The 27,703-nt window shown below is 52.0% G+C and overlaps 1 protein-coding gene across 1 annotated transcript in view; it reads left to right on the forward strand.

Moving 5' to 3' along the window:
- The first annotated feature begins 908 nt into the window (after window positions 1-908).
- Window positions 909-27,703, forward strand: part of CSF1R (colony stimulating factor 1 receptor) — a 33,923-nt gene continuing 7,128 nt past the window's right edge. Inside the window, exons 1-13 of the mRNA XM_017875797.1 lie at window positions 909-1,164; window positions 6,384-6,641; window positions 7,072-7,356; window positions 9,164-9,300; window positions 9,966-10,125; window positions 14,087-14,279; window positions 17,023-17,138; window positions 17,293-17,413; window positions 17,532-17,722; window positions 19,325-19,440; window positions 25,755-25,881; window positions 26,009-26,113; window positions 26,628-26,738. Coding sequence (XP_017731286.1) covers window positions 1,116-1,164; window positions 6,384-6,641; window positions 7,072-7,356; window positions 9,164-9,300; window positions 9,966-10,125; window positions 14,087-14,279; window positions 17,023-17,138; window positions 17,293-17,413; window positions 17,532-17,722; window positions 19,325-19,440; window positions 25,755-25,881; window positions 26,009-26,113; window positions 26,628-26,738 — 1,969 coding nt within the window. The 5' untranslated portion in view covers window positions 909-1,115. The remainder of the gene's footprint in view (window positions 1,165-6,383; window positions 6,642-7,071; window positions 7,357-9,163; window positions 9,301-9,965; window positions 10,126-14,086; window positions 14,280-17,022; window positions 17,139-17,292; window positions 17,414-17,531; window positions 17,723-19,324; window positions 19,441-25,754; window positions 25,882-26,008; window positions 26,114-26,627; window positions 26,739-27,703) is intronic.

The raw sequence follows: 27,703 nt of genomic DNA on the forward strand, positions 1-27,703 counted from the left end.
GAGTAAACCATGAAAGATAGTTTTATAAGCAGACTGCTGGGATCCAAATCCTGTCTCCACCATTTGGTAGCTGTTTGACCGTGGTCAAGCTTAATGCGTTTGATCTCTCTGAGCTTTAGTTTTCCCATCTGTGAAATGAGAATGACAATAGTACTTACCTACATAAAGTTTCGCAGTACTAAAGGAGACAGTGAATGTAAAGGGACTGGCTAGTAAGTGTCCCATAAAAGGAAGTTTATTGCCAGTATTATCAGGCTCTCCCAGACCAACCTGTATATAGGAGGAAAACAAACTCCATTTCTCCTATTGTCTCACAACACAAAATACTTCTGACACCAGATGTAGGGGATGGGCATGTTTCCCCATAGACCAAGCAATCAACCAATTGTTCAGATTCTGCAGCAGACACGAATCTGGCACCCTCCAATTCAATTCGATCACTGTATTTACCTAGAGATATCATCAGATCTCACAGCTCGAAGGCTTGAGCCTAGAGTTTGAGCCTGCAGTAAGCTATGATGGAGCCACAGAGCTCCAGCCTGGGCAACAGAGTGAAACTCCATCTCTAAAATAATAATAAATTTTTCAAAGATATGTATTACTTTGGAGATTCCAAGGATTTTAGGAGTTGTAAGCCAGGAAATGGGGGTAAAGAAAAAATGTATATGTCAGAATATCACACAACCTGACTTCTCTTTGGGCTCTGCCAGAGCCGCCTGATCACTCTGAAGACCCTCATTTGTGCTACTGTCTGGCTGCTCTTGGATATGTCTCTTCTCCCAGGACCCCTTGCAGATGGCTTTAGAAGGCCCCAACTTAGGTCCCCCTGGGCTCAGTCTGGCCCTGCCTGACTGCGACCCCTCCCTCTTGGGGTCAAGGCTTTGTTTTCTTCTTAAAGACCCAAGATTTCCAAACTCTGTGGTTGCCTTGCCCAGCTAAAAGGGGAAGAAGAGGATCAGCCCAAGGAGGAGGAAGAGGAAAACAAGACAAACAGCCAGTGCAGAGGAGAGGAACGTGTGTCCGGTGTCCTGATCCCTGCGGAGCTAGTACCTGGAAGCTCTGTGCCCTGGGCGCCTTACAGCCCTGCACCTGCCTGCCGCTTCCCCACTGAGGCCATGGGCCCGGGAGTTCTGCTGCTCCTGCTGGTGGTCACAGCTTGGCATGGTAAGAGCAGAATGGGGAGTGGGGGACTTTGATGGGGTGTGACAGAGAAGACCCCTGTGAAAGGATTTAGCCCTTGCCCCTCACTAGGTGTCCCCAGGCTGTGTTTTAGTCTCCCCAGCCCTGGACTGCAGGTTTGTGGGTATCTGCTTTGGAGAGGTAGTGGGGTGAAAAGAGGTGGGTGCGGTGGAGCTGGTCCACCTGGTGCTGTGGATATGTCCCAGCTCTGCCATCCACTCACTGTGTGTCCTGAACGAGCCTCTGATACTCTTGAGGCTTCAGTGTCTACTTCTATTCAATTGCAGGTGTTGGGGGCAGGGGAACAGTGATAGACTAGACCAGAGCAGTGCTTTTCATACTTTCCTTTGCATACAAGTTACCTGAGGATCTTGTTACAATGCAGATTCAGACTCAGTCGGTCTTAGGTGCGACCTGAGATTCTGCATATCCAACACACTCCTGGGAGATGTGAGATGCCAGCACTGCTGGTCCAGACCTACACTGAGTTGGGAGGACCTGGAGAGCCCCTGATGGCTCTGGCAGCTCTGCCAGCCTGTGATTTGATGATTCTATGCAAGACCTGACCTGGAAGGGCCTGATAGGGGTGGTGGTTCTTCCTTGGGTGGCTCGTGTAAGGGGTCAGAGGGAGAGATAAGAGGTTGTCCTCTCTGGCCCAGGGCTCAGGAGAGGGGAATTTGGGGTGAAAGGGGTATAGGGCTAGAGGAGGGATTGGGAAGAGGCCAGCAAGGCTCTCCTGGGCCAGAGCCCTCCCAGACACAGGCTGCCAAGTCTCAGGAGGTCCCCAGGCAGCAGCAGTTCTGCAGAATTTCCATCTGAGGGAACATGACAAGAGGTAAGGGGCTGCTGTGCTTGGCTTGTTGGCCCAACAAACACATTTCTGTTCTGTTGCCTGCTTATTCAAAGGGACCTTGGGGGAGGATGGGGATTGAAGGGGAGAAAGGACAGCCTCACCCTGGCCTCTTCAAAGGAGGACCCTGGGGCCATGGCACTTCTGGTCCCCGATGAGGAGATGGCCCACTGGCCATCCTTTTCTGGCCCAGGCAATCCCACTGAGCTTGAGTGTTTGGCTTTTTTTTTTTTTTTTTTCCTGAGACAGAGTCTGTCTCTGTCACCAGGCTGGAGTACAGTGGCACAGTCTCAGCTCACTGCAACCTCTACCTCCTGGGTTCAAGTGATTTTCCTGCCTCAGCCTCCCGAGCTGGGATTACAGGCACACACCATTATGCCTGGCTAATTTTTGTATTTTTAGTAGAGACGGGGTTTCACCATGTTGGCCAAGCTGGTCTCAAGCTCCCAACCTCAGGTGATCCACCTGCCTTGGCCTCCCAAATTGTTGGGATTACTGGCATGAGCCACGGCGCCTGGCCTGGACTTTTTATTTTGCAGTGTAACTTAACATACAGTAGAAAGCACAGGCTCTTAAGTTCAATGAGGTCTGACAAATGCACACACAGTGTATCTACCACCCCCATCTCAGAGTCCCACAGGTTTGATTTCACTGCCTTGTCCTATCCTTACACCCTGAACCTGCCTGTGGGGCAAAAACCAAAAAGTATCAGCCAGGTCTCAATTCGTTTATTATTATTATTATTATTATTATTATTATTTTTTGACGACGGATGGCAGTCTTTGCGGCCAAGGCATGGTGGTCACACCTGTAATCCCAGCACTCTGGAGAGGCCGAGATGGGCAAATCACAAGGTCAGGAGTTTAAGACCAGCTTCACCAATATGGTGAAACCCCCTCTATACAAAAAAATACAAAAACTAGCCAAGCGTGGTGGCAGGCGCCTATAGTTCCAGCTACTCAGGAGGCTGAGGCAAGAGAATCACTTGAACCCAGGAGGTGGAGGTTGCAGTGAACCAAGATCACACCACTGCACTCCAGGCTGGGCGACAGAGCAAGACTCCATCTCTTTTTTTTTTTTTTTTTTTGAGATGGAGTCTTGCTCTGTTGCCCAGGCTGGAGTGTAGCGGCACAATCTCGGCTCACTGCAACCTCCGCCTCCTGGATTCAAGCGATTCTGCCATTCCCGAGTAGCTGTGATTACTGGTGCCTGCCACCATGCCCAGCTAATTTTTCTATTTTTGGTAGAGAAAGGGTTTTACTATGTTGGCCATGCTGGTCTCTAACTCCCGAACTCAAGCGATTTCCCTGCCTTGGCCTCCCAAAGTGCTGGGATTATAGGCATGAGCCACCGTGCCTGGCCTCAATCAATGTAGAAGTTTATTTTGCCAAGGTTAAGGACATGCTGGCAAGAAAAAAAAACATGGAGTCACAAAAATATTATGTGGGCTGTGCCATTCTGGATGAATTTGAGGGCTTTAACATTTAAAGGGGAAAGTGGGCTGGAGGGAAAAAGGGGACATTGTGGTAATCCACATGTTGCAAAAGAAAAGTAGCAGGTAGGGGTACAGTCGATTATCTCAGTTCAGTAAATTGGCTCTTTACATAGGAAAAGTGAACATAGAGGAGCTGCCTGTGGGATATTTTACCTTTCATCTGTCGCTATCAGCTTAGGAATAAAAGGCAAGGCAGCTTCTTGCATGACTCAGTTTTCAGCTTGAGTTTTTCCTTTTGGCAGAGTGAATTAGGGTCCGGAGTTTTTATTTTCCCTTCCCAGGGGCATGGTGTGTGGGAAGGGGGCCAGGTGGTTGTCCAGGGTCCAGTCCCAAGAGAAAGAAGAGATGGGGAGGCTGGAAACCTAAGTTTTCAGCCCAGTAGACCAATGGTGAGTAGATGAGGGGCCACTGTGAGGAGACTGGGGATGGTACTGGAGGACTCTAGAGAGAGGGGGACTCGCTCTTCATCACTGCGATGAGATCCTAGGCTGAGGAGGGGCTGTAGCCAGCCTTGGTATGCAGTGTGTGTGTGTGTGTGTGTGTGTGTGTGTGTGTTGGGAGAGAAGAGTAGAGATTGGCACACATTCTGGAAGTGACGATGGAGGGGCTTCCAGGCAAGTGGGAGCTAGTGGAGAGGTGTAAGGCATGGGGAGAATTGGGGAGTGGAGATGAGGAGGGGAAGAATGGACAGGCACAGAAGGGGACCTCAGTTAATGTTCATAGCCCATTCTCCCACCCTGAGGAGGATGGGGGCCAAGCTGGCTTCCTTCCCTGCTAGCCAAGCCAGCAGGGGAAGTTGGCTGCGGAAATTGCGGGTATCAGCCTTATCCTGTGTGAATATCTGGGACAATAGGATAGGACAAAATAGGACAGACATCGCTCCCTGACCACATTTCCTGGAGGCCAAGGCAGGGTCTAGAGAGACAGGCTAGGGGAAGGGATGGGAAAAGTCCCCTGTGAGGCGTGAGGCAGGTGTAAAAAAGGAACAAATGGAATCACAGAATCCAAGGTGAAAATCTTGAGTAATCAGAGTTGGCCCAGAAGGGACATTAGAAATGTAGCAATTAAAGCAGGTGCCCAGGGCAGGAGGAGTTCTATATATCATCTCACTCAACCCCCAGCTGAAGTTTTTGGGGTGGGAGCTGAGATTATTCCCATCAGACAGAAGACTAGCCTGAGGCTCAAAGAGGTTAAGCAACTAACCCAGCTGGTAAGGGAAGAACCAAGTTCCAAACCCAAGTTGGTGTGAGCCCACACTCCAAGCTGTTTCCTGCTATAAAACCCCCGCCTGGGGGCCCTAGATTGCTGCCGCAGTGATAGGGTAGCCCCAGCTCTGTTGAGATTTGCTAAAAGGCTGCTAGAAATGACATTTGTCCCTCTTCCTGGTGGTTGCACTGCATAGGAGGGCTACAACCCCAGGTGGCAGCCTTGGCTGTATTCGCAATTCACTCAGTCCCTTTTGCGGATCTTGGGGAGAAGGGATGCACATTCTGATGAATACAAAATCAAAACATGAATTAAGCCATCCCAAAAGGACTTGAGAGAGAAAACCTTTCCAATTCTGGGCTCTATGGTGGGTCAGGGGGAATTCCCATTTCAAGGGGGTTTGCAGAGAACGACGGAGAAACCCTGAATTCACCCGAAACCCTCGGGGCTGGCCTGTCATTGTGCCCCCATCACTGGGAATAGGAAGGGCCAGAGCTGAGGAGCTGGATGGCCAGGGTCAGCCAGTGGATCAGCGTCAGAGCCCGGCCTCGCAGCTGCCCTGCAAGTGGCACTCCCTCTCCCTGCCTGGAGAGAGGGCAGTGGCTAGGAGGCTGGGGAAGCAGAAGTGAGAGCCTCCCTGTAGAAGGGCCACAGGCTGAGCGGAAACCGGGGGCTGAGCCTGACGCCAACAATGTGTTTCCGCCCACACAGGCTGGGGGGGCGCCTGGCAGCCCCTCGGAGGCTTGAATCAGCTCTCACTTCCCTCCTTTGCCCCTATTTTAGGCCCTGGAAAAATGCTGACGCTGCAGAGGCAACGGGCCTTCTTCCCAGACAGCCTGATAGGGGTTTCAAGTTCTCTTTTCTCCTTCAAGAAAATTTTCCTTAAAAGAAATTGGCTTCCCGGTAAACACAGATGTGTGGGGGTGCAGGGGTGAGCTGCTGGGTGTAGACTAGGAATAAACATAGTGACTAACTCTTACTGAACCATTTATTTGGTGACAGGTGATGTTCTAAAGGCTTCCCATGCATTTAAAATGCCTAACATACTGATGAGTGGGTATGACGATTATCCCTGTTTTATAGGTGGGGAAACTGAGGCACGACACTTCCCATCCCACTGTGCTGCAGACCAGATGTCAATCAGTGGGAGTGGGCGCACCAGGAGATTCCTGGGACCTCTCTAACTCTGCTGGGCTAAGATCCTACATCTCTTTTTTTTTCCTTTCCTATATGAATTAAGTCAGAGGGCTTGGCTGTGAACATTCCATTCATTTCTTTCTTCATTCGGTGGTAGAAATACATCTACTCTGTACACAGGGTTAAAAGAGTCCATTCCTAGGGAGAAGAAAGATGTCATCACAGCAGGGAAGACTGAGGCAGGAGGCTGAGGACCCCAGGGAGACAGAGGCCTGAATGAGAGGCTGAGCAAGCTGCAAGCCCCCTTTCTCAGAGAAGGGACCTCCTGGACATCAGAGACATCAGTCCAACCCTGAGCAAGTTGAGGGTTATGACCAGGGGGCAGGGGCTAATTCAAGGTGGTCCCTTGATGGCACAGCACCATCCCTGCCAGGCTACCACCCATCTCAGAGTCAGGACGGCCCAAGGGGTGCATCCTAGACCTCACTTCTGTCTGCTGTCCCTCCCTCCCACCAGGTCAGGGAATCCCAGTGATAGAGCCCAGTAGCCCTGAGTTGGTCGTGAAGCCAGGAGCAACGGTGACCCTGCGATGTGTGGGCAATGGCAGTGTGGAATGGGATGGCCCCATATCACCTTACTGGACCCTGTACTCTGATGGCCCCAGCAGTGTCCTCACCACCACCAACGCTACCTTCCAAAACACAAGGACCTATCGCTGCACTGAGCCTGGAGACCCCCTGGGAGGCAGCGCCGCCATCCACCTCTACGTCAAAGGTGAGGAGTCTGAGCCTCCTCCCAAGAGGCGTGGCCCAGCAGGCCCCACTACAGTGGGCCCTAAAATTAACAATCGTAACAATTCAGCTCTGCATTTACTGAGTGCTGGCTATAAGCAAGGACCTGGAAGAGCTTCTAATGTGATGCAGTCCTCCCAATAACCTTGCAAGGCGGGTCTATGATGATGCATTTTCTAGAAGTGCAGGGAGATTGTCCAAGGTCACACAGCCTCACATAGTGGGACTAGAGTGGAGCCCAGGTGCATCTGACTCTAGAGCCCCTACGCTGAAGCGTCTACTGAAATGTCCTGGCATGGTGTGAGCTCAGGTGAATGACCAGCCTCTCTGAACTTCCCTGTCACCTATGTCCAGGTACTCCTTGGCCCAGTGGAGGAAGGGCAGTTGTAACCTTGTGCCCTTCTCTACCCTAGACCCTGCCCGGCCCTGGAACGTGCTAGCAAACGAGGTGGTGGTGTTTGAGGACCAGGATGCACTGCTGCCCTGCCTGCTCACAGACCCGGTGCTGGAGGCAGGCGTTTCGCTGGTGCGTCTCCGTGGCCGGCCCCTCCTGCGCCACACCAATTACTCCTTCTCACCCTGGCACGGCTTCACCATCCACAGGGCCAAATTCATTCAGGGCCAGGACTATCAATGCAGTGCCCTGATGGGTGGCAGGAAGGTGATGTCCATCAGCATCCGGCTGAAAGTGCAGAAAGGTGTGTGGGGCACAAGGGGACCAGCAGCCAGGCCTGGAGAGCGGGGACAGAGAGCTGGCAGCTACACGGGTGGTGGCTGGGGACTGGGCGTGATAGGGGGTAGCGGGATGTCCTCCTCCTTTCACTTCTTCCCCTCAATGGTTCCACGATCATCCATGGGGCAGGACTGACGAGGTATAGGGGCAGGGAGACAAACCACATGTGAGCAAATAACTCAGCGGGCAAGGTCATCTCAGGTCATTACATATGCCACACAAACAAAACATTCAACAGGGTAGCTGAATAAGAGTGTGTCGGGTGGGGAAGCCTCACTGAGAAGAAAACACTTTATTAGAGCTGAAATCTGAATGACATGAAGGAGGTGGTTGTGCAGGGATCTGCTTCAGCAGGGGGACAGTGAGTACCAAGTGGTGAGGTGGGGACAGGCACTGAATGTTCTAGGTATGGAAAGAGGACTGAAGCTCAGCCTCAGACATGGATTTCCCACTCGGGGCCTGCTAAGGCCAGGTGCTGGGCACGTGAAGGGGAGGGATGCTGAGCCAAGATGCAGGGAGGAGATGGTGGGCACGTGTGACAGCTCTTGCAGTGGCCAGGTAACTGGAGGTGGAGTCTCACCCTGCTGGGATGGCAGGCGGGATTCTGGTTTCTGAGAGGACTGGTGAGAGCAAGCAGGGCCCCAGGCTGAGGACCTGGGCTTGAGACAGCAATCAGTCCCTGTAACAAGGGCCAGGGTCAGAGTGAACTAGCTAGCCCAATGCCCCTGGGATCTGAGGCCATTAAACCTGCCCAGGAGGTCAAAGGACCCCAGCTGTGTGGGCAGAGGAGGCCGTTAGGCCTCTTTCCTGGCACTTCATCCTGCAGAGCCCTGGGTTGGCCAAGAGCCAAGGGTCCTGGGCCCTAGCTCTGCCTTGACCCCCCTCAGGGACCTTGGGGAAGTCCTTTCATGTTCCTGGGCCTTAGGAATCTGGATTAGATTATCTTTCAACAGCAGCAATGGGCATAAATATGAATTTAAGGCCTATACTGTGCATCAGGCATCTTGCCGGCTGCTGGAATATTCTTGTCATGGATTTGACATTCAACTACAGTCTAACTATTAAATAGAAAGTACAAATGTGATGAGCAAGAAACCAAGCTGGGGAGTGGAGGGCATAGGAGGTGCTGGGGAGGCTAATTCATATCAGCTGGTCACAGAGGCCTCGCTGAGGCATTTTTGAGCTAAAGATCTGAAGGATGAGAACAGCCTCCCATTTGAAGAGTGGGAGGAAAGGCATTCCAGGAGGGAAAGGTGAGTGCAAAGGCCCTGTGGTAGGAAAGGGGTGCAGGGGGCTGCAGTGCAGTGAACAAGGGGTGGGGTTGTCAGGGCAATCAGAAACAGGTTGGGGTATGGAAAGGACTTTGACTTCTTTTCTGAGAGTAACGGGGAAGCCCCTAATGTTTACAGAGGAGAGAGGCATGGTCCCATTTATATTTGTAAGAGGTCACTTTGGTGAAGAGTCCAGGTGTAGGGGGCTTAGAGGGAGGCAGGGAGGCCTCTGAGGAGACTGGTGCAGAAGTCCAGAGTGGAGAATGGTGACGGGACTGGGAAGGGGTAGAGGTGATGGAGAGAGGAGACTTTCTAAGGCCTCTGTAGGATAGGACCTGCAGTGGGGGGAGTAGAAGCATCAAGGCTGCCTCCCAGGATTTGGGATGGGGCAGTGACGGGGGAAACCTGGCCAGTGTGGCCTGGCCCATGGCAGGGAGGAGAGCAACAGCTATATCACGTTCAGGGAACCTGGGTGTTCAGGGATCTCTCCCCCGGTCTCAGTCATCTCAGGGCCCCCAGCCTTGACACTGGTGCCTGCAGAGCTGGTGCGGATTCGAGGGGAGGCTGCCCAGATCGTGTGCTCAGCCAGCAACATTGACGTTGACTTTGATGTCTTCCTCCAACACAACACCACCAAGGTCAGTCCCTGCGGATCACAAGGTGAAGTCTGGCCATCCTCCCAGCACACCGGGTTTTACACGGTGGAGTCATGGGCCCCCCACTCCAAACTGGCTGTCTCAGCTGAAGGCACATTTCAGACTCCAGAGAGGGGCACAGACTCGCCCAAGATCTCACACCCAGTCAGTAGCTGACGCAGAACCAAGACTCATGCTTGTGCTGCTGAACTTTGTGGGGATGGGTGGGGGAGGTAGTTATCTGTCCCCTTGACACATGGCCTTTGCCCCAGCCTTTAGACAAAACCCAGAGGTGAGCTCACTTCTATTTAGCTAAGGGTTTCCCAGGCCACCTTTGAGGCCCAGGAATATAACAGCTATTTCAGAAAGACTTTGGGAAACAGGGACGGGGGGAGGGAGGATTCCGGGAGGGAATCACGCTGGGCTGCCCCTAAGAGCCCCCTCCCTTCCCACTGTGCCTGCCGTGTTCCAGGCACAGCCCTAAGCCACATGCATGCATGTCTCATTTACTTCTCACTACAGTCTTGGAGGCAGGGAGCCCCATCTTACAAGTGAAGAAACAGGCTCAGAGGACAGGCAGATAGTAATTAAAGGCTGAGGATTGGAACCCAGATCTCTCTAATCCCTAAACTACCTTGGTATAACATCTCCATTCCTTCTGGCTGCAGCTCGCAATCCCTCAGCGATCTGACTTTCATGATAACCGTTACCAAAAAGTCCTGACCCTCAGCCTCGGTCAAGTAGACTTCCAACATGCCGGCAACTACTCCTGCGTGGCCAGCAACGTGCAGGGCAAGCATTCCACCTCCATGTTCTTCCGGGTGGTAGGTAAGCATCAGGGTGGTGGTGGACGGTCAGTAGGGATCCTGCAGGAGTGGGAGCAGAAGGGTTTTGAGGAGGAAGCTGATGTCAGGGAAGGAGACCTGCTGAGGATATCTCTGCTGGAGTTCATTTATCCAAGGCCTGGCTAAGGAGCCACTCTCCAGGAGCTTTCCCTTACCCTGTCCTGGGACCTCTCTCCCACCTTGGAGCTCTTACATTGTGTGGCTGCACTGGGTACACCTTAGCGCCATTTTTTGTTTTGTTTGGGGATTGGGGTCCAGTAGCTCCCGACTGGACTGCAGTTGTTCATTTTTTCATGCATTCCTTTATGGACACATGAAAAGACAATGATCGCCCAGTGATTATGGGGGAAGCACAGGGTGTCCTGGGAACACTGAGGAGTCCCCCAACCCAGGCTTGGAGAAGGTGGCCTCTAAACTGGGAAGAATGAAGGTAGGTTAGCTGGGCAGAAGGGTGGGAAAGGAAGGGGAACAGCGCTTCTGGCAGAGGGAGGAACATATGCAAGACTCAAAGGCAAAGACAGCATAGATCATTTGGAACACTGAAAGAACTTGACAACAGCTCGGATGTAGAGTGGTGTGAGGAGTGGCCACAGGGGAGCAGAGGAGGCAGCAGAAGCCAGAGGTAAAGGTGTCTTAAAGTGAGAGAGTAACTGCATCTTAACCTGTTGGGTGCTCATTGTAAAGAGGAGAATGATGGGGTCAGATTGCACAGAGGAGGCACTGTGTGGTGGTCAGGAGTACACGCCCCAGGGCAGTGTTCCAACCTGAGTCTGCCAATGACTAGCAGGTTGCTAACCCCGCTGTGTCCCAGTTTTCCTACCTGTAAAATGAAGATATTAATAGTAACTGCCTTCATAGATAGAAGATAGATAGACAGATAGACAGATAGATAGACAGACAGACAGATAGTAAGTACTTAGAACAGGGTCTGACACAGGAAATGCTGTCTAAGTATGCACTAGAAGATAGTATCTGAGAAGGCTCAGTCTGGTACCATGTGGGTTGGGTGGGAGCCTGGAGGCTGGAGAATAGGCTGAAGATGGCCAGTGGTGTGTGGAAGAGTCTAAGATGTAGGGATGAGGAAGAGAAAGGAGCTAAGGATGAACTCCAGGTCTCTGGCTATGGCGATTGGGTGCAGGCAGTGGCAGTCACTGGACTCTGAAGCAGGAGCTCATCAGAGTGGGAGTAGGCTCTGAGTCCTTTAGGTCTGGCCGTGCCTCATGTGTTGAATGTTATGGGAGACAGAGGTGGCGAGGAGCATGAGAATCATGAGCATTGCTACCCTAGAGTACATGCATGACTTGCAGCAGATTGTGAGCTCTGCCGTGGACCCCATTATGTACTGGAGGCTTTGGCAGGGTAAAGGGGAAGAAGAGCAAAAGCACAAGAATTGTCCTTCAGTTATGGCTTCTAATTCTGTCTGCTTTCTAGTACAGGCATACAGTCGTCACTCAATAAGTGTTTATGTTCATTCACACTTTGGGCCAAACACTGTTCTAGACATCGAGGATACAGCTGCAAATGAAACAGATACAACAACCCCTGACCTCATGAAGTGGGTGCTCTAGCTGGGAATGGGTAGGCAATGAGCCAAGTAAATTATTAAAAAACAAATGATATAGCATTTGCAGCTTCAGATTGGGCGGTCACCAAGGAAGATCTCACTGGAAAGCTGATATTTGAGCAAAGACTTAACTTGGTGAAGGAGCAAGCCATGTGGCCATTTTGGAGAAGGGAGCTCCATCCTGCGGCAGGACTGTGCTTGCCATGTTCAGGGGACAAGTGGGCCAGTGTGGCTGCAGGGAGAGAGTGAGAAAAAATGTGGCCTTAGATGAGGTCAGAGAGTGAAAGTGGGGAGGTGGTAGATCCCACAGGGCCTTGGAGGCCACTGTAAAAACTTGGGCTTTTTCTCCTGAGAGACATGGGGAGCTGTGGGAGGGTGTGAGCAGATGAGTGACATGGTGGGGTTGGATGTAACAAGAATTAACAGAGCTTTCTTGGGCATTGAGTACTGTCTGTAGGGAGACAAGGATGGAAGCAGGGAGATGAAGGAGGAGGCTACCGCAGTGGTCCAGGCTGGAGCTGATGGTGGGTGGACTAGAGTGGCAATGGTGAAGGTAGCAGGAAGTGTTGGTGTTTGGATGGATGAATGGATGAATGGATGGATGAATAATAGATGGATTGCTGAGAGAGACAGAGAAGAAGAGAAAAGCCTTGCCCCCAAAAGCTCACAGACTAGTTGGAGAGAGAAGAAAGCTACCTGGAGGGGAGAACCAGATGCATGAAGCAGTGCAGATGTGGTGCCTAATGAGTACGTAGTCTGGAAGGACAGCAAAAGTCCAGTGGAGTGAGAGGTTCCTGCGTCCTGGAGCACTGAGTAGAGACTCCCTCATGGGAGTGAGTCTTAAAGGATAAAGGGGCCTCTATAATGAAAAGGAGGAGGATGGGATTCCTGGTGGAGGAAATGGCTAGAGCAAAACCTCCAAGGTTGGAATGACTGTGGTGTGTTCAGGGATGTTAGGAGACCCAGATGGGTGGAGCGTTGAGTGTGTGTTTGTGTGTGTGTAGGAAGGAAGAGGGGAGGGGGCTGGATGAGCACAGTGAGACCTGATTTGATTGAGGAGAGCCTTGAATGCCAAGCTGAATAATGGAGGCGAAGGAACGCCATAGTGTAGAAGGGTGAACTGCAGATTTTTAGACAGAATAGAGTAAGGAGAGGAGCTCTTAGAAATCATCTAGTCCAGGGCTTGTGGCAGAGCCCTGAGGTTTTAAGAAGGCATGTCAGGGGCTACCATGACAGGCACGGAGAGGCTGAGTGAATTGGGGTTCTTGCCACAATTCCTTTGCCTGAGATTCAACAAGAGCAGCTGCATTACAAGCTGTGCAAAATTTCATTAGGAGAAACTAGTTAGTAGCTGGGCATGGTGGCAGGAACCTGTAGTCCCAGCTACTCGGGAGGCTGAGGCAGAAGAATCGCTTTAACCTGGGAGGCAGAGGTTGCAGTAAGCTGAGACTGTGCCACTGCACTCCAGCCTGGACAACAGAGTGAGACTCTGTCTCAAAAAAAAAAAAAAAAAAAAAAAGTCAGGACTTTTTTAAAAACAAAAAAAAAAAATCAACTCAAACTGGCCTAATTAAAAGGATTTTTTTTTTCTTATAGCTAAAAAGCTCATGGATATCAGCTTCAGGAACACTTGGATCCAGGTGTTCAGCTGATGCTGGAAAGAATCTATGGCTCCCCAACTCTCAGCTCTGCTTTTTCCTTTTGGGCCTAGCCCCCAGAAGGCTTTCCCCTTGTAGGACTCTGACTAATCTGCCTTGTAGTATCTGACCTAGCAATACCAGTAAAATAAGGGCTTCTCTTTTCCCAGAGTCTTAACAAAAATGGAATTGAGTGTTATGGACTCATGGTAACCCAAACCAATCACTGGGCCAGAGGGGACAGAGTACCCTCACTGGCTGGCCTGGGTTACACACCTACTCCAGAGCTATATTTGGAAGCTGCATTGACTGACTTATGACCAGAAGAAAGGGAAATGGATGAGGACATGTGAAATTGTGTGTGTGTGTGTGTGTGTGTGTGTGCGCGCGCGCGCGCGCGCACATGTGTATTTTTTCTTGCTGCCGAAAATTTTTCAAAAACTTGGAAAATCACAGATTATATTCAATCTCTTCGTTACACAAATAAGGAGATGGAGGCACAAATGGGGATAGGAATTTGCCCAGGTTCTCCTAGGGCCTCAGTGAGAAAAGTTTTGATCCAGGGATTCCGAAGGGGGTGGTGAGAAGAGGGCTGTCAGAGGACCTGTCTTGGGTGGTGGTGAGGACTGTATACCTGTGACATAGCTGCTCAGGGACTGGATCAATGGGTGGATGACAAAATGGACAAATAAACCAGGACATCTTCCCACTAATGCCAGATGCTTGTGTGTTCTGCTTTCCAGAGAGTGCCTACTTGGACTTGAGCTCTGAGCAGAACCTCATCCAGGAGGTGACTGTGGGGGAGGGGCTCAACCTCAAAGTCATGGTGGAGGCCTACCCAGGCCTGCAAGGTTTTAACTGGACCTACCTGGGACCCTTTTCTGACCACCAGCCTGAACCCAAGCTTGCTAATGCTACCACCAAGGACACGTACAGGTACCACTTATCAGCTCCCATCTACAGAGCCCTATAGCCAGATGGGGGATGCTTCAGCAAGAATCAGGACACTTGGCTCATGTCCCAACCTTGCTGTATGACCTTGAGCATGTCCCTGTCCCTTTCTGGGCTTCACTTTCCCTGATTTCATGAAATCCCAATATTGGTTATCTGTGTTTGAGATCCGGATGAAATTGACTTACCTTTCCATCCCACATCCTTGGGATAGTCAACGCCCCACCCAAGGGTTCTACCATTTCTTGGGAGTGTGCATTCTCATGGCCCCTCAAGAACCCTCAGTCTCATTCATTTTCCTTTCTTGGGGCCAATCTAAATGCAGAAAACAGCCCCACTCACAGACACCCTCCTGATAATGACTGCCCAAGTTATCTGCCACATACACAGCCTTGGAGGGAGGGGAAGAGGGAATTAACATCACATAATCACAGATACACGAGATGTTCTTTAAAGGAGTGTGATCACCCAGCCGCGAGAATTTCTCATTGGCTGCTCTTCTCCATAAGCTCAAAACTCTTCCCATGAAGTGCAATCTATAATAGCTCTACACCCCCTCTTCTTCCATCTCTCCACTCCCACAATCCTGTGTATTTCACACACACATTTTAGAAATCTGTTTCCTGTCTGCTTATGAACTGAGTTCTTGGGGTCTTACTTTCTCATCCAAAGTGGCTTAAGCAGGTAGGTTCTAAATAAGAAAGCTTTGTCCCTAAGAGGAACACTCATACCAGGTATACCAGGTATTAACTCAGGTATTAAAACAGTTCTTTCTTTTCTTTTCCTTTCTTTCTTTCTTTTTTTTTTTTTTAGACGGAGTTTCGTTCTTGTTGCCCAGGCTGGAGTGCAATGACATGATCTCCGCTCACTGCAACCTCAGCCTCCTGGGTTCAAGTGATTCTCCTGCCTCAGCCTCCCAAACAGCTGAGATTACAGATGCCCACCACCATACCCGGCTAATTTTTACATTTTTAGTAGAGACAGGGTTTCACCGTGTTGGCCAGGCTGGTCTCCAACTCCTGACCTCAAGTGATCGGCCCGCCTCGGCCTCCCAAGGTGCTGGGATTACAGGTGTGAGCCATCGTGCCTGGCCTAAAATAATCATTCATACCCTGCCCTTTCAGAATGAGACAGTACAGCCTGATTAAGGGTAGCGAATGCGTGGTGTGCATGCCACACGCACTCTCATTCATTTTTCTGCAACTCTCTTCTGCAGAGTGTAGATGTGGCCTCAGAGTCCTCCTCAACACAGGCCCCAGGCAGTATTTCCAGCATAGTTGGCTCGTGAGAGATCTGTTTGTCATCCCTGTGTGGATCCCTTAGACTAACTCTAAAACTCTTTGGGATTCTGGTTCTAGCTCCGGAAGCACAAACCTCACTGATTCCCAGAATCTTGCTTGCCAATTGTCAGAAGCAACAAGGATGTTTTCTTGTCCTCACCTTCCTCCTCTCAGTTCCCTTCTGGTCCTTTCTGGCCAGGTCTCTGTCTTCCTCTCATTGAAAGCAGAAGTTCTGAATTTGGAATCTGTAGGCCCTTTGGAGGGGGCTGGTCCATGGATGGGTTTAATGGGTCCATAAGCCACAAAGGCATTGAGGAAAGGAACACGAGATCCCCTAAAACAGCAGTCTGGGCCCTTTCAGCACAAGGCAGACAAGCCCGGACTCCAAACAGCCACTGAATTTTAGTTCATGTGGTGGGCGTGTTCATAATGATGACTTTCAATCATCCAAAAAAGTCCAATTCTTTTTAGTTAAAGGGGTGGAGGTTATCTCAAGAACTGACCTGGACAGAGGGCTTCTATATGCCCAGGGTCTGGCTGGATGAGACTGCTCTCTGAATACCATGGATTTTAGTCCAGTAGTAGCTGCAGACATTTCCCAAGCAAGAACTGGCCATTTGCTATAATTTTTTAAATTTTATTTATTTTGACAGTGAACTGGGGACTTTTAAAAAACGTATTTATTACCTAAACAACACATGTTCATTGTGGACAAATTGTAAAATAGAGATAAAGAATAAAACAAAAATTTCCCAGAATCAAACAAAGATGATTTTTGTTGTTAGTTTTCGCTCCTGAGCCTTTTCTGTAATAAAGGGTACCATTAAATTGAGTGCCCACAGAGAGTCAAATTCTGTGTCAAGCACCCTAAATACATATCCCTTTAATCCTCAGGCCAAGCCTGTTAATTAATTACCATCGATATCACTCACAGCAAAGGAAATGAGGGATCAGAAATGTTAAGTACTTGTCTAAGGTCACACAGCCAAGAAACGGCAGCACCAGGACTTGAACCCCAGTCTCTGCAGCAACATGACTTAGAACCCAGGGCCCTACATCCTGCCTCTTGTCTTTTTCTCAGTCCCTCTTGGCAAGGTTGGCACTTCAGGGATTTTTAGCAGGGATTGCAGCTTTCATGAAAGCTTAGTTCAGTGACAGTGGTCAATGTAGGGGACCTGTGTTATGCCTCCCAGCATCATGAAGACATCACCGCTATTAAACCTCAGGAAAACACTTTCAGATAAGAAAACCAACTGAGGAAATAGGATTGGTGGTTTTTGCATGTCTCAATGGCACCCTGCCTGAGTACCTCGCTTACCCAAGGCCATTGGGCCCTGGATATTTTACCAAAAATAAAGTAAACCCCTTTAAGGCTGTTATCTGACTGCAATCCTGTAGGGGCCATACTAGGCTGGGGCTCACCAAGACCACCTGATTCTCTCCTGTAGGCACACCTTCACCCTCTCTCTGCCCCGCCTGAAGCCCTCTGAGGCTGGCCGCTACTCATTCCTGGCCAGAAACCCAGGAGGCTGGAGAGCTCTGACGTTTGAGCTCACCCTTCGATGTGAGTGCTGGGGCGGAGCGCTGCCTGGGGTGGAGTCCCTGGGACTGCCTGGAGGGATGGGGTTGACTGGGGCAGGGCACAGGGAAGGAGGTACTGACTGGGAGGTTGGGAGGTGGTGGGGAGAATGTGACTTGGGACCTCCTCTCTTCCTCAGACCCCCCAGAGGTAAGTGTCATCTGGACCTCCATCAATGGCTCTGGCACCCTTTTGTGTGCTGCCTCTGGTTACCCCCAGCCCAACGTGACATGGCTGCAGTGCGCTGGCCACACTGATAGGTAAGTGGGCTCCACTTACCTCCCTCACCTGGGCTCAGGGGCTGGGCATCCTGTGAGTGGGAGGGACATGCTGGCACTGGGAACCCTGAAGCTCTGAGCCACAATCTGCTTTTCCCAGGTGCGATGAGGCCCAAGTGCTGCAGGTCTGGGATGACCCACACCCTGAGGTCCTGAACCAGGAGCCCTTCCAGAAGGTGACCGTGCAGAGCCTGCTGACCGCTGAGACCTTAGAGCACAACCAAACCTATGAGTGCAGGGCCCACAACAGCGTGGGGAGTGGCTCCTGGGCCTTCATACCCATCTCTGCAGGTGAGCGGGAGCCTTCGCACCCCCTACCCCACCCCGGCTCCTTTAGGTGGAGACGGGAGTCGGTCCTGGAAACTGCCCACCCCACCCCCAACCCACCCTGCCAAGGGAGCTGGGGTCAGATCCACCTTTGGAGCAGATCCTAGCAATACCAAGGTCTACCTCTCTGGGCCAATCCAAGCCCCTCCTGCCCGGCAGGTCTCCTGAACCAGTAGGATGGAGCAGTCTCTGTGAAAGCAGAGAGAAAGCAGCCTGAAGAAACTGGCCCCCACTCTTATCCCTGCACTCTAACTCATGCATTAATTCACAAGGATGTGCAGGCATTATGCGCCATGTGCCAGGGACGTGCCCTATGCAAGGAAGTAGTGCCTCCCCAGAGCTTAGTCTGATGAGGGAGGCAGGCAATGAGCAAGGAAACAGTTCATCGCCAGCTCACGACAGCCTTCTCCAACTCTCCCCTCTTACTCCAGACACAGTCTATCCATTTGAGGTTGCTGTGCAAGAGGCTGCTCCAGGGAATGATGCCCAGTCCTGGGCACAACACAGGCTGCCTCCCTCTGCTTTACACGAAGGCTCCTTACCAGCTAGTTCTGTGATTCTCAGAGGCCCACAGCATCCTCAGGCTTTTGACAACCAGGCTCTGGCACCCACTGTGTGCCAGACTCTGGCCTCTGCCTGGCTCAGAGGTGATCACTCGTGTCCCCAGCTGCTGACCTTGGACAACTGCTACCGGGGTCCAACTGCATGCAGGTGCCTGTGGCCACTCTGGGTCTCACTGCTGGAGGTTGTATATTATAATAAAGCCAACATTTTGTTGAAGGCTTCTGCTGCGCCAGGCACTGTGTTAAGCTCTTTACAGGGATTATCTCGATTAACTCCTACAAACCTAGGAAATAAATATAATTTTCCCTAGGCTCAATGTCACACACCTCCTAAGTGGCACAGGTGAAATTTGACTGCAGATCTAAGTTATTGATCTGAATAAGGAAGTGGAAATTATGTCCTCCAAAACATCACAAGAACTAGGATTATAGATCCAGGGAAGAGGAGAGCCTGGGGCCACAAGCCTGGCTTGCTAGACCCTCAGAAGGGCTGTGTGATTCCAAAGGGCATGTGGGGAAGCTGCAGGGGAAATGCAGGAGAGGAAGGTTGCAGTGTGACCTCCAAGGCGGCCTTTCTGACCGAGCTTCCTGGAGGTGTAGTGCACTCATCGTCTCCCATCACTGAGGGTATGCACACTGAGGGTGTGCATGGTGCAAGCCATGGCTGGGCACCAGGCCAGGCTGCTGCGGAGAGGTTTCTTACACTGGCAGAGGGTGAGACTGCATGATCCCAGAGGCTCCCTACTCCCAGCAACAGGAGGCTGTGACTCCGGACAGGGTTTGGGGTGGACATGAGCAGAGCTGGAGAGGCCGTCCTCTTCCTCTCTCTTGGGGAGGGTCTGCAGGAGAGGCCCCAGAGGCTTCCAGTGGGGGATGCTTCATTCAGTCAACAAGCATTTATTGAGCACCCACTGTGTTTCAAGCCGTGTGCAGGCCTGACCTCATCAGGGAGGGGGCTCGGAGGTGCCCCTGCCTGCTCACTGCTCTGCTTCATGCCTTCCAGGAGCCCGCACGCATCCCCCGGATGAGTTCCTCTTCACACCAGTGGTGGTTGCCTGCATGTCCGTCATGGCCTTGCTGCTGCTGCTGCTCCTGCTGCTATTGTACAAGTATAAGCAGGTGAGCCGGTGCGGAGTGGGGCTGCCAGGCGCCTGAGTGAGCCAGATTTGGACGGTACCCCCAGGCTGCATGGATTCACCCTTCCTCCTCCTGTCAGTCAGCTAACAGCTCTTTAGTGGGTGCCTACTGTATGCCAACATGAGCCAGTTGCTGGGTGGCCTCTGAGGCTCTGCCCTCATAGTGTTTACTGTCTAGTGCGAGAGACAGGTGCTAATCAAATAGCCATGAAAGCAAGGGCACACCTGTAATCCCAGCTACTTGGGAGGCTGAGGCAGGGGGATCACTTGAGGCCAGGAGTTAGGGACCAGCCTGGGTGATAGAGCCAGATCCCAGCTCAAAAAACAAAACCAAAAGGCATGAAAGCAAGGGCATGGATTATAGAGTGAGGAGAGGCTACGAGGAGAGGAACGGCATTCCGGGGCAGCCTAGACCTGGGATCCTTTCTCATCCCGGGGGTGTCCCGGCACCCAGCACGGGACAGAGGAAATGGACATACAAGGGTGGTGTCCCCTGGGCCAGGTCTGAGCCCTGCCCTAAGTAGCACATGGTCTAGTGAAGACGAGAGCCTGTGGCCGTCCTCTTCATTATTTCATGTTACTGTCCTATTAGTCAAAGCTGCCATTTAGTGCATGTTGCACAGGTAGTATGCTCCCTGTCACTGCCTGCTCAGTATATGATAGTGATTTGAGGGGTATTTTTCTGTAGCATGTTACCTACGTCATCTCATTTAACGCCCTCAGCAACCATTGTATGCAGCTCGCATTAGCCCATTTTACAGAATTGTAAACTGAGGTTCTGAGAGGTTGGGACAGTTGCCCTTGTCTATAGCTGGTCAAAGGCAGAGTCTGGTTTTTAACCCTGAGCGGGGGACTCACTCCAAAGCATGTCCCAATCATTACGTGAAACATTGACTCATCTTATTTTACCCTCACAAGAAGCTGGAGGCAGGAAGTATACTAGTCAGTATCTTACCCATCAGGAAGCTGAGACTCAGCAAGGTTAAGAAACCCCCCAAGGGGCTGAGGGATATGATTGGCACTGGGCACCAGGGGCTTCTGTCCCTAGAGCCCATGGCCTCCACCGCCTGCCTGACCACACAAAGACCATGTGCAATGTGATCAGAAGCTGAGAGGACCAGGCCAGAGGGCTGTGGGAGGTCAGAAGTGGAGGCACTTTTCAGGCTGGTCTGGTGGGTAAGGGAGACTGCCTGGAGGAGGTGGCTTGGCATTGGTGGGACGGGTTTTGGAGGATGAGGGATGCAGCAGGGGAGATGAGACTCAGGGAAAGGGTATCTCTGGGGGAGAGGGCAGAGTGTGCAGGGGGGCAGGCAAGGGGAAGACCAGGGTGGGGTTAGGGGGTCTGAAGGGTTGGACCCCACCCTGTCAGTCCAAGGCCGTCAGTGGGTTTGAACAAGGGAGTGCTGTGATCAGGGGCTGAATGACCCATCTTGTGTCCCCTTGGCTACCTTTTCTTCCCCACACCTCCTTGGGGCTTTTGTGAGAAGAAGGCTTGAAGTGGGCAGGGTGGGAGGGATGTTGGGGGAGCCCTAGGGGCACATGGATCGGGCTCTCTACTCCTGCCAGCACCCAGCATGAGAAGGCTGCTCTGAGGGCATCGCCGGTCAAGACCTCGGGATCTAGGTCCAGCTCTGACACAGTTTTGCCAAGTAACCTCGGTTGACTCGCTATCCTCTCTGGGCCTTGGTTTCCCCTCTTGTACTATAGGTCTGGGTGCTCTTTAACAGCCCCTCCTCCTCTGACAAGCTGAGAGCCCACTGGTGGTCTAGTTTAAGAACCGGAAACTTGGACTTCAGTGAATCTGGGTCTAAATACTGCCTCTGCCAAGTTCTGGCTATGGGATGATGGGAAAGTTGGTGTGTCTAAGTTTCTTCTCCATTTGTAAAATGGGATCATTAACAGCCTGTTGTGAGGGATTCCATACCACAATGCACATAGAGGACTGAGTGGGGTGCTGGACGCAGACAGTCTCCGTGATAGGAGCTGCACACTCTTGTCCCAGGAGGAAGTTCGTTGGGGAACCAGAGTTAGCTCATGCATCTTGGAAGGGAGGGGGAGGTCTGAGGTTGGGCATCATCTCCTTGACTACACACCCAAAGCAGTTGTTTGGCCCAACCCACCCACCTCCAGGGACAGGACCTTACTCACCCTTGGGGCCACCCGTTCCTTCTCTGAGCAGCTCCAATTTTTGCAAAGTTCTTCCTTACATGGAACTGAAAACTGCCTCACAGTGTCCACAGAGCTGCCAGGACAGCCATGCAGAGATTCCAGAGAAGGGCCTAGGGCCCCCTGCAGCCCTTTCTGCCTTGGGCCGGCCAGCCCCCTTGGCTGTGGTTTAGGAACTCTGTATCTTCTCTCCACGGGACCATTTTTGGAACATGTCACCTCCACACTTCCTGTCCAGGAAATTCAGCTGCCCCTGGAGCCTATGCAAGGCCTCGAACTTGCAGCTACCCTCCTCCCCTATACCCATTCACAGGCCCTTTAGCTCCAGGCCTAGGTGTCTACCCGTGGGACCAGACTTTGAGGGGTCAGGACGGTCATGCCCTGGCCTCAGTGCCTGCCCTCCCATCCTCCTCTGCCTTGCTCCATGAGGTCTGGAGCCTCGCTCCTTCACTGGGGACTCAGCCCGGCCTCTCCTCACTGCCCAGGCCTGGGGAAAGAAGTGGCCTGTGGGGAGGGTTTGTTCTGCCTCAGGGCTGAGTCATCACCTTTCTGTCCCCCGGAGTGACCACAAGGGGGGCTGTGGGGGAAGAGAAAAGGGCAGGAGTCAGCAGGCTCCCCTGGAGGAGGAGGCACACAGGGAAATGGCTGAGGCAGCAGAGAAGCGAGGGTCCAGGGAGGCCGCTGGAGAGACTATGATTCTGGGAGCTGGAACTGAGCTGTGAGGAGGGACAGGAGGGTCCCCAAAGATTCCACTGGGAATTGTTCAGATCTCCACCTTCCTGGGATGGAGAACATCCACTCACCCAGAACCAGCAGGCCTAGATGGGGAGGGGACTGGGACTTTGTCTCCATACCCCCTTTGGTGGGGAGGAAGGGAGGAAGTCAGGGTGGACCTGGAGCTTAGGCCCATTGCAAGGGATCAATGGGGTGATGTGCTTCAAGCATCTAGCCTAGCGCCCCACTCCCAGGAAGAGCTTAGGAAGAACTCACTGCCATCATGACGATTACATCCACCCTTCTCAGGAAGCCTGGCCCATCCCCCCCTCTTGATCTCTCACTCATAGTTCTTTAGAAGAGAGGCTCCCTCTGGGTAGATGCCCATGAGCCCTTTCCAGGGATGGCACAGGTGCCCTGGGAGGTTTATAGGCCCAGCAGGGGCAGAGGAGGGTTCCAGAGGCAGGCGGAAGGCAGCTTGGTCTGCTTCCAGGAATAGGAGCCTAGGATTCGGAGATCAGAGAATCCAGCCAAACCTCTTCCTCCTTGATCTCCTCCCTTTCAACAGTGCCCCCTGCCCAGCTGGGGGCAGGGAGGGGCTGACTCAGCCCAGCTGCAGAGGGACAGAGGAACAAGAAGTGGTGAGGGGAAAAAACAGTCTTGGCCACAGAGGCTCCTAGAGATGGAAGTGGCCAGGAGAGGCTGAAGAATCCCCTTCTCACCCTGTTGCTGTCTTTTGGGCTGGGAAGGTACCCACGGGCAGGATTTGGATCCTTGGAGGCTTGGGAAGTTCTTCGCCCCGTGTCCCATTTCAGCCTCTCTCCCAAGCTACACCACAGAGGGTCTGAAGTTCATCTGTAGTCCACCCTCCTGAATCAGAGCCCGGAAGTTAGTTCCTCCTCATTTCGAATTGCAGTCTTTTCTCCCTAACTACTAGCTAGAATTTCTTCCCGATGGGTAGCTGGGATCTTTCTCCCTGTCTCTCTCTTTAAAAATGTCAACATTTTATTTTTGATTCAGGGGGTAGATGTGCAGGTTTGCTGCATGGGTATGTTTCGTGATGCTGAGTTTTGGGATATGGATGCCATCACTTGGTACTGAGCAGAGCACCCATAGTTTTCCAACCCTCACCCACTCTCACCCTCCCTACTCTAGTAGCCCCCAGTGTCTGTTGGTGCAATCTTTATGCCCACGTGTACTCATTATTTAGCCCCCACTTATAAGTGAGAACATGTGATATGTAGGTTTTCTGTTCCTGTGTTAGTTTGCTTAGGATAATGGCCTTCAGCTGCACCATGTTGCTGCAAAGGACATGACTGGAATCTTTTCTCTCAACCAAAGGCCAGCCTCCTCCCCAGCACCGGCCCACACTTCCTTTAAGCTTCTAACTCGGGTGCCCAGGGAAGGAGCCCAGCTGCAGGCACAGCCAAGCTGGTCCCATCCCCAAGGCCTGGCCGGAAAGAGTTGCTCTGCTGACCCAAGGCCTCAGTGTCCTCCACCGCCCCAGCCCAGCTTCCACTTTCCCCCTCAAGTTGGTCTTCCATCAGCACTTCTCATGGACAACCCTTAGCATGGTGTTCCCCCTCAGTAGCTGCCCTCTGGGCAAGAAACAGGGGCAGCCATTCCTCTTCCCCACATCCTAGGGCTGTGCCTCCCCTGACTGGGTTGTAACAGCATGGAGAGCCTAAGGAAGGAAATCAGGTCTTTCCAAAGGTCCTGGTCCTCCCGAGTCTATCTAGTGGGCAGGGTCTGTCTCTCTCTCTCTCTCAACAAGGTAAAGTCAAGGCTGGGTGCAATGGCTCACGCCTATAATCCCAGCACTTTGAGAGGCCTAGGCAGAAGGATTGCTTGAGTCCAGGAGTTTGAGCTTAGTGAGCTACGATCATGCCACTGCACTCCAGCATGGGTGAAGGAGCAAGATCCTGTCTCAAAAAAGTCAGACGGTGACTCACCTGTGTCAAACTCTCAGGGTCTCTCACTGCCTGGCCAGGTGTGGTAGCTCACACCTGTAATCCTAGCACTTTGAGAGGCCGAGGCAGGCAAACTGCTTGAGCTCAGGAGTTCAAGACCAGCCTAGGCTGCGACAAAGCCCTGTCTCTACACAAATCAGCCAGGTGTGGTGCCACACTCTTGTAGTCCCGGTTGCTTGGGAGACTGAGGTGGGAGGATTGCTTGAACCTCGGGGGTCGAGGCTGCAGTGAGCCAAGACTGCCCCACTGCATGCCAGCCTGGGTGACAGAGGTCCTGTCTTGGAAAAAAAAAAATCCCAAAAGGGAACCCACTTACCTTATCATAGCCCTCAAGACCTTCCTGCTTCTGGAACCTTCCCCCTGACTTCCCTCAAGTCATGATGGCTGCCTTCCTGTAGCTCAAACTTGCCAGGATCATTCCCATGTCAAGCATACAGTATTTCCATGCACAGTTCCTGGAAAATTCTTCCTCTGATGGTCACATGGTGGGCTCTTTAGGGGCCTTCCCTGACTTATCTTTATTTTCTTCATAGCACCACTTGAGAATTTCCTACATATGTATTTATTTGCGTTTAATGCCTCTCAGCCACTAGAATACAAACTCCATGGAGGGGCAGGGACTTTGTCCTGTTCAACTTTGAATCAGCGGTGCCTGATACAAATAGACCCTCAAGAAAGTATGTGGATGGGCTACTATTATTCAGCCTTAAAAAGGAAGGGAATTCTGATCTGATCTGTGCTGCAACATGGATGAATCCTGAAGACATTACGCTGGGTGAAATAAGACAATCCCAACAGACACATGCTGTGTGAGTCCGCTGAGATGCAGTGCCTAGAGCAGTACAATTCACAGAGACGGAAAGCAGAATCATGGTTGCCAGGGGCTGGAGGAGGGAAAGGGGAGTTGCTCTTTAACGGGAACAGAGTTTCAGTTTTGCAAGATGAAAAGAGCTCTGGAATTGGTTGTACAACAATGTAAAATATAATTTACTTAATACTACTGAACTATACACTTAAAAATGGTTGAGATGATATTTTATGTATGTTTTACCACAATTAAAAAATATATATATTTGGATGGGAGGGGTGGGTGGGTAGACGGATGGACAGATGAATGGATGGATAAGATCTCAAGTCCCACCTTCCCTCCTGGCTCAGGAATTACCAGATTATCAGAGATATCAAGGCCCTCAGAGGTTGTCCTGTCCAAGGTCTTCAATACACAAATAGGGAAACTGAGGCTTGGAGAGGGGAAGGTCACACAAGAAGGCAGAGTCAAGAAGGAACATGCTCTCATGTCCTCTCTCAGCCCAGAGCAGGCCTTGCCCTGCCTTCTCCCACTGGGTGCCTCGGGACTGCCCACACCCCTGCTTTTTAGGGGTCAGAGATGAGGTCCACGAACTGCCTGCCAGCCCCGACTGCCATGTGCTCCCTTCCTCTTCTGCAGAAGCCCAAGTACCAGGTCCGCTGGAAGATCATCGAGAGCTATGAGGGCAACAGTTATACTTTCATTGACCCCACGCAGCTGCCTTACAATGAGAAGTGGGAGTTCCCCCGGAACAACCTGCAGTTTGGTGAGACGGCAGCTCAGCACCCCACAGCTTCCTATCACAGGGCCTGTGGGGGTTGCAGGGGGCCTGTGGGCCTTTGGACAGAGGCCCTTTGGTGCCCTGGGACCTAAGGGACCTGTGTGCGTGGCAGGTAAGACCCTCGGAGCTGGCGCCTTTGGGAAGGTGGTGGAGGCCACGGCTTTTGGTCTGGGCAAGGAGGATGCTGTCCTGAAGGTGGCTGTAAAGATGCTGAAGTGTGAGTGATGGGAGGGGATGAGGGAAGGGATGGGGGGTGGTAGATGGTGGGGGTGGGCTGGCCCTGGTGTCACGAGAGGCATCGCCCACATTTCAACCTGTTGAAGCCTGGGGGACAGAGCTCAGGGGTAAGGACTTGAGTTTTCTCGTGAGCTGCAGGTGCCCTCTGACTCCTGGCTCCAAACAGGTCTAGGTCACCCTTTAGTTGTGAAGGGGCTTCTGACTGAGTTCCAAAAAGGCTGGGGGTGCAAAGAGGCCACCTAGGACCATGGCTTGGCCACAGTTTGGCTTCCTGTCACCTGAAGACCAGCTCAGTGACAGGCGCATTCCTCTTCTCTCTCTCTGCCATCTGTGTGTCTGCATTTTTCCTTCTTCTTTTGGCTTCTGGCCACTCTGGGTCTCGGGTTATGCCCTGCTTGCTCCCCTGGGTCTTTGTATTTGGTCCCCATGTATCTGTGTGGTGCTCTGTGTCCTAACCTCTCCCCGTCTGTGGGACCTGTGGTTCTTTCTCCCAGCCACGGCCCACGCTGATGAGAAGGAGGCCCTCATGTCTGAGCTGAAGATCATGAGCCACTTGGGCCAGCATGAGAACATTGTCAACCTTTTGGGAGCCTGCACTCATGGAGGTAAGGGCCTTGGGGCTCATGGGGCCAAGGTCTTGGGGCCTCTGGGAGATCTGAGGGCCCCAGGGCTACCTTGTTCCATCTTCCCCTTCTCAGGATCCTACTGATCCAAGTGCCAGTGGGATCCTGGTCACAGCATCCCTTAAACTCTTGGGCCCATCTCCTAGACTAGTCAGGAGCTGCACGGGCAGCTCAAGGCATAAAGAGAGACTGATAGGGAACATCAGAGCCCCTGGAGAAGGAGACGAATGTGCAAGCTCCTAGGCCCTGCTTCCAGGGAGCTGGATCCTGTGGGTCTGCAGTGAAGCCCCCTGCCTACCTCTTATGAAGCCTCCATTCAAGGATGCTTGGATACTCTCCCCAGGACCCACAAAGGTGCCCCAGGCTTTGCTGGAACTCCAAGTGCCCCACATCCTCCTCACCAATAGCGGCTCTGACCTACACTGAGCCGCCACAGCTTTCCTTTGAAGAAATAATTCTTGGGCTACATTTTTTTTAAGGCCTTTTTTGTTGTTTGTTTTTTCTTGAGACGAAGCCTCACTCTGTCACCCAGGCTGGAGTGCAGTGGCGTGATCTTGGCTCACTGCAACCTCTGTCTCCCGGGTTCAAGCGATTCTCCTGCCTCAGCCTCCTGAGTAGCTGGAACTACAGGCACCTGCCACCACGCCTGGCTGATTTTTGTATTTTTGTAGAGATGGGGTTTCACCATGTTAGCCAGGATGGTCTCGATCTCCTGACCTCGTGATCCGCCCATTTTGGCCTCCCAAAGTGCTGGGATTACAGGCACGAGCCACCACGCCCCGCCAAAGCCATCTGTTTTAAACAGATGGAACTACTGAGGCACAGGGAAACTTGTTCAGAGCCGAGGTTAGAACTCAGCTGTGCTGAGTCCCGGTCCAGTAGCCTCACTGCCCCCAGTCCCATGCTCCTGTTCACACAGGGGAGCACTCAGCACCTCCCTCACCCCA

The sequence above is a fragment of the Rhinopithecus bieti genome, unplaced genomic scaffold (assembly GCF_001698545.2).
Source record: "Rhinopithecus bieti isolate Rb0 unplaced genomic scaffold, ASM169854v2 scaffold_7673, whole genome shotgun sequence".
NCBI classification, from domain to species: domain Eukaryota; kingdom Metazoa; phylum Chordata; class Mammalia; order Primates; family Cercopithecidae; genus Rhinopithecus; species Rhinopithecus bieti.